This window comes from Ctenocephalides felis, unplaced genomic scaffold (genome assembly GCF_003426905.1).
Source record: "Ctenocephalides felis isolate EL2017-DRISC unplaced genomic scaffold, ASM342690v1 CF-g0.4_SCAFFOLD_00845, whole genome shotgun sequence".
Classification (NCBI taxonomy): Eukaryota; Metazoa; Arthropoda; class Insecta; order Siphonaptera; family Pulicidae; genus Ctenocephalides; species Ctenocephalides felis.
The window spans coordinates 93,825,548-93,832,424 of record NW_020536999.1 but is presented as its reverse complement, the minus strand read 5'-3'; the positions used below and the strand labels follow the sequence as shown (position 1 = coordinate 93,832,424).

Genomic DNA, 6,877 nt, shown 5'->3' with positions numbered 1-6,877 from the left:
TTATAGAAAATGTATTTAGCTACAGGACTACCATATCCAAAGTTCATCCTCAACTCTTACTTACCGACCTACAGCAAAAACATTACCCAAACGCACCAAATAAAACGGCTCTACCGATCACGGCACAAAACCTAATTTTTCAGCCGCTGTATTTAAATACCGACACCAAGAATTTCTTCTGGTGGTTCTCGATGGTGTAATGGTATCGGTATCTGGCGGTGGTATCTAAATGGCGATTTTAGCTGAGCAACACATGTCTCGGAGATGGAAATTAAATAGATTAGAGTAGAACTGCTACTTGAACTTGTAATTAATAGAAAACAAACACATATACATGTATATATACTAGATGACCCGACAGACGTCCTGTACGCATGTCTACAATTCAAAAGCTCCAAATTTTTTAATATTCTATCCTATACTTTTTATATCCTATTTGATGTCTTGCCTTTGTGATTTATTTATGGTCTTTGCATAAGCAGTATAAAAAATTCAGATAAAAATAATAAAGTATCTGCGGTAAAATAACAATATCACACTTGATTTTACCACACAACATAATTGCTTCAATAATTTAGTCTATAATTTTCATAATCTCGTACGATATATTAGTTGCTTTTTGGCATATATAATTTTTAAAGTACATTTCTTACTAATAATTTAATAAACATTATTGTTTATGTTTAAATCTTAAGTAAATTAATTTGTAAAATCTAGTTCATATGTGCACTATTCAATCTATGATCAACTTGCTGAATATTCCATATCCAATGACAAACAAATGAATTTTTGACACATGAAACAAAATTCTAAATCAGTTTTTAATAAAGAGAAATATTTTTTGTATTGTTAAATAATTTAGTAAACTAAACCAAAATACGACATTTATAAGTTTAATAACGTATATGTAATTTTGGACTTATTGCGTTATTTATTAAACTGAATTATATAATTACATTTGCCAAACATATACTGTTGCCTGCATCATATATTATTTAATTTTCTGGCACATTTCAGCTGCTTTTCGGAAATAGTAATGTAGACATTACATTTTTCTCATTTATATCCTAATATTGTCTAGGCTCATAAGTGAATTGAATTTTCTGGCAGATGAAAGTTCTCACTTGTCAAAATATTTTCAATGTCAAACAATGACATGTCGTTTTTTACATTTTTTCCCATTTCTCTCTACAATATTACTATGAGCTTACGGGGTAAAAAGGACCAGGCTGAAAATTGTTGAAAAACAGCATAAAAATACATTTCTACAATGATGAATTAGCAGGGAGTTTTGCTGAACATAGACAGATATTTGCTTGTGCTATTTGTTTTGTTGTAGTTAGTTTGGTTTACACAATATAATTGCTACAAGTCAAATTGGACCTTTGTGCCCCGCCCTATCCTATCTATTAATTTTCCTCTATAGCAAAATGGTTTTATAAAATAATTTGCTCTGACAAATTTATACTTATTCATTTGCCGACGCACAAATTTTACCGAAACTTATGACATTATTTTACATAGTAATATAATTTATCATATTGACGTTTCGATATAGCTTTGTGCCATCATCAATGTGCATCAAAAACATTTCTTATAAATAATATTTATATGACTAAATAAATGAATGAATGTCTTTGGCACTGAAGATGATTGACAAGTGTTACTGAAACGTAGGAAAAAGGAAAACTATTATTTATAAGCAATGTCGTAAGACGATATTTAGAGGATTTATATATATATATATATATATATATATATATCCAATATATTTAAATGCCACAGAAATGAAATGGATATGTTTTATAACCAATGTCTGTTTAATATCAAAGATTAAGCTTCTGGTATTTAAGAAATATATTTGTATATACATATATGTATATGTATACATATTTGTATGAATCTACATAGTCAATGACCATGCTTATATTTATCCGATTTTTATATAGAGCTCTATTTGGTTTGATTTTTATTTTCAAATAATTTTCATTTATTATTTTCTTGAATTTTAAATATTTAATTATATTTTATATTTAAAAATTTTTTTTGGACAACATTTTTTTTGACCTTCTAACCAACATTTTTTAATAAAATTCTTCGAATTATCGACGACAATTTGTATCTAAACACACACACATCCATATTTTCTAAAGTATGCCAAATTATTCAAAAACTTTTGAAACATAAAGAAAATATCAACATTTTCAGATTTTTCAAAAAAATTCAAAATTAAAAATAAATCATATTTTTTAAATGCTTTCAAAACTTTCAAAATCGTTCGAAAAAATTCAAAATCCTCAAAAAAATATATATATTTAGGGTAAGTTATAGTAATTTTTTAAATAATTTCATTTTATTTTTTATTATTACATTTTATACATACTTAAACACTTATAAACACTCATGAACACAATTAAACACACTTATACATATTTATACATACTTATACACATTTATAAACACTTACGAACACATTTAAACACACTTATACATATTTATACACATTTATAAATATTTACATTCTCTTTTGTATATTTATACACATTTCCAAGCACTATGCACATTTATACATACTATAAACACATTTATACATATTTATACACATTTATACATATTTACATGCTCTTTCATACACTTACACACATTTCCACACACAATACACATATATACATACTTTCAGCACACTAAATATATTTATATACGCTTATACAAATTTATAAACACTTACGAACACACTTCAACACACTCATACATATTTATACAGACTTATACACATTTATACATATTTACATGCTCTTTCATACACTTATACACATTTCCAAACACAATACACATTTATACATACTACATTTATACATACTTTAAACATACTAAATATATTTATACGCACTTATACACATTTATAAACACTTATGATCACATTTAAACACACTTTTACATATTTATGCTCACTAATACACATTTATACATATTTACATGCTCTTTCATACACTTATACACATTTCCAAACACAACACACATTTATACATACTTTAAACACACTTAAAAATATTTATACACACTTATACACATTTATATACACTTATCAGCACATTTATACACACTTATACACATTTATACATGCTCTTTCATACACTTATACACATTTTCAAACATTATACACATTTATACATAATTTAAACACACTAAATATATTTATACACACTTATACACAATTATAAACACTTATGAACACATTTAAACACAATTATACATATTTATATACACTTATAAACAGTGGCGTCGGAACCGTGTGGGCTGTGTGGGCTCGAGCCCACCCATGAATTTTGATGAGGGGGCTCAGCCCACCCATCAATTTCAAAAAATTATATGGGAGAATATCTCTAAAAAAACGAAGCCACTGGCTGCCTATCAAAAAAAAAAAAAAAAACGAGCCCACCCATCAAAAATTTGGTTCCGACGCCACTGCTTATAAACATTTATACAAATTTACATGCTCTTTCATACGCTTATACATATTTTCAAACACATATGTACATTTATATGTACTTTAAACACACTTAAATAAACTTACACACTTTTACACATTTATAAATACTTACGAACACACTTCAACACACTCATACATATTTATACACATTTCCAAACATTTATGCATACACATACATACTTTAAACACACTTAAATATATTTATACATACTTATATACATTAATAAACACTTACGAACACATTTAAACACACTTATATATATTTATACACACTTATGCACGTTTATACATATTACCTGCTTTTCCATATATTTATACACATTTACAAACACATATGCACATTTATACATACTTTAAACACACTTAAATATATTTATACACACTTAAATATATTTATACACACTTATACACATTTATAAACACTAATGAACGCATTTAAACACACTTATACATATTTATACACACTTACACACATTTATACAGATTTATATTTTTTTCATATACACATTTTTAAACACATATGCATACACATGCATACTTTATACACCACTAAATATATACACACACTTCTACACATTTATAAATATCTATGAACACATTTAAACACACTTATACATATTTATTCACACTTATACATATTTATTCACACTTACACACATTTATACAGAAACACTTGAACACGTTTATATACATTTTTACACACTTACACACTTACACACATATACGCATTTATGCACATCTACACACATTTGTACTCTTTTATTTTTACTCATACAAATTCACTCACATTTATAAATATTTATTAACAATTAAAATAATATTATTATAATTTTATTATAAATCTTTATTAACTAATATATAAATCTATAACGCAATAATATATACAAACATAAAATATATTCTTTGGTTTAACATAATACTAAATATTAAAAATTAAAAAATATTAAAATAATTAATAAATTTAACTAATTATATACTAATTAAAATTAAATAAGTATTTTTTTTACTAATTATATTAACAGTGTTCTACTAATTAAATCTAATATCAATAATATATTTTATTATAGTAAAAAATAACAAAACATTAATTTTTATCTTTATAATTTATAATATTCGAAATTTCCATAACTTTGCGTCAAATTTGGGCCAAAATTGTAAGAATAAGGCGGAGGCGCAGCTACACAGTTTGAGAACGTTTGATTTTGGTACGTTTCGTGATAAGGTGCTATTGATTCTTCAGGTCGATGTTCCTACGGATAAAAAAACAAAACGTTAATTTTGGGTCATAAATAAAATTTGGCCATAAAAAAATGTTGGCTAAAAATTTCTACCTTTCTATTCTGATGATGTTCCACTTGGATCTGGGTTTCGCAATTTGTTTCAGAACCCTCAGTGCTTTTGGCCCTTTTATTTTTGTACCGCCGGTTCTGGAACCAAATTTTAACCTGAGTGGCCGACAGGCATAAACTTCTGGCCAAACATTCGCGTTCTGGGGCCGAAAGATAGCGTTGTTGGCGGAATCTGGCCTCTAGTTCTAAAACCTGGGAAAAAATAAAAGTTTACAATTGAATACATATTTATGTATAAATATTATGTATAAATAATCAACATAATATTTATGTATAATTATTATGTATAAATATATATATATATATATATATATGTATTTAAATCAAATTATTTAATTTGAAGTAAAACTTCTTCAGAACTCACCTGCGCCTGCGAAAACAGCACTCTAGGTTTACGTTTTGCCCTCATTTTCCCATTTTTCCTTAATTCCGTTTTGGAACTTGTCACTTCCTGTTGATTTTCTGGAAAAATAAGAACCTTTGTAGATTTTTTCAAGGAAACTGAAAGTAAATATATATTTCACTTACTATTATTATTATTTTGAAGATCGATGATCAAATTATTATCATCGTTGTCAGTACTGGATATACTGTCGTCCACGATGTTGTTTTGTAGAACGTTGCTGATGCCATTTAACTGGTGATTCTGCTGCTGGTGATTCTGCTGCTGGTGATCCTGGCGATAATTCTGGTTATTCTCCTTTTGATGCTTCTGCTGATGACGATTCTGGTGCTGATGATCCCGTTGATGGTTCGTATATTTATCTTCGTCGTTTTCGTCCTCGACTTCCACAGAGGTCATTGTTGTTTCTTCATCTTTGATTTCAGGGAAGACGTCTTTAAGTTGAGGACCTGCAAAAAATAATCAAATAGATAAATATACATTCAAATTTTTGGCAAGTGTTCACCACTTACCATTATTATAATATCCATAACCGCCACTGTCTGGAAACTCGTAAGGTTGTCCAGCATGTTCTTGTCCATTCTGTGTCCCCACTCCATTTTGTGCAACCCACCCAGCTCCACCATTTGGTGCAACCCATCCACCGCCATTTTGTGGCACCCACCCACCACCATTTTGTGCAGACCAACCTGCACCATTTTGTGCCATCCAATTCTGGCCATAGTATGAATTATAGTCAACATGATAAGGCTCGTAATTGGGTTCTGCATTTTGGTTATAAAATGTGGAATTGGAATCTGGGACTATGAATTGGTTCTGGGTTTCCATGTTTAGAATGTCTTTTACCGAAAATGGGGTCGATATGGGGTATGTGGTGCTGTCGATGGTAGATTGGTGGGTTGGAGGAGGTGCTGGGGTTTCTGGGTACTGGTATTGAGCAGGTTGTAACATTTTTGGGAATTTTATTAGATGACTTAGTTTTGGTGCAAACTTGGAGTCAACACTTGGCCATTAGCGTACTTGTTATATTTTTAATAATTTTAGTAACAATTTAGTAATTTGTTTTTGGCCCTAGGTTTGAACTTAATAACATTTCATAACATAATTTAATTAAATTATGTAGGTTATTTAATTATTTATTTTAAATCATACTTCGTACGTTTTTTGGGTACTCACTATAATGATCACTTTGATCTCTATTAAATGTTATACTAGTTTTGGCCCAAAATAAATAATGCAAACAACAATTTAGTCACAAATTTTACACAAAATATTGTTTTTTGGCCAAAAAATCATTAATTGGCCCAAATTTTGCACAAAACTACAATTTGTATTATTTATTTTTAACTTTAAACAATGTTGATATAATGTTTTAGGGCCAAAATTTTAACCAAATTTGAAATATCACTCTAAAAACCAAATTTATGCGAATTTTGAAATTATATTAGACAACCTTTATACTGGCTTATTTCTGAGTCTACTTTTTTAATATTGCACTTTTTTGGACACTTCATGTAACTTTGGGCCCAAAATTTATCTTAAAATATTTTAATATTAATTTTATTAGTTTTAAATGATATTATAAACTTTTTTGTGCTATATTGTAATTAATTTTAGGCAATTTTTGCAAAAATG

General features: G+C 28.1%; 1 protein-coding gene across 1 annotated transcript in view; it reads right to left on the bottom strand.

Moving 5' to 3' along the window:
* LOC113363095 (homeobox protein DTH-1-like) overlaps positions 1-6,193 on the bottom strand; it is a 13,763-nt gene extending 7,570 nt beyond the window's left edge. The window contains exons 1-4 of the mRNA XM_026605579.1: positions 5,755-6,193; positions 5,368-5,691; positions 5,204-5,301; positions 4,822-5,031 (exon numbers count right to left, since the gene is read on the bottom strand). Of these exons, the coding sequence (XP_026461364.1) occupies positions 4,822-5,031; positions 5,204-5,301; positions 5,368-5,691; positions 5,755-6,193 (1,071 nt within the window). The remainder of the gene's footprint in view (positions 1-4,821; positions 5,032-5,203; positions 5,302-5,367; positions 5,692-5,754) is intronic.
* Positions 6,194-6,877: the final 684 nt, after the last annotated feature.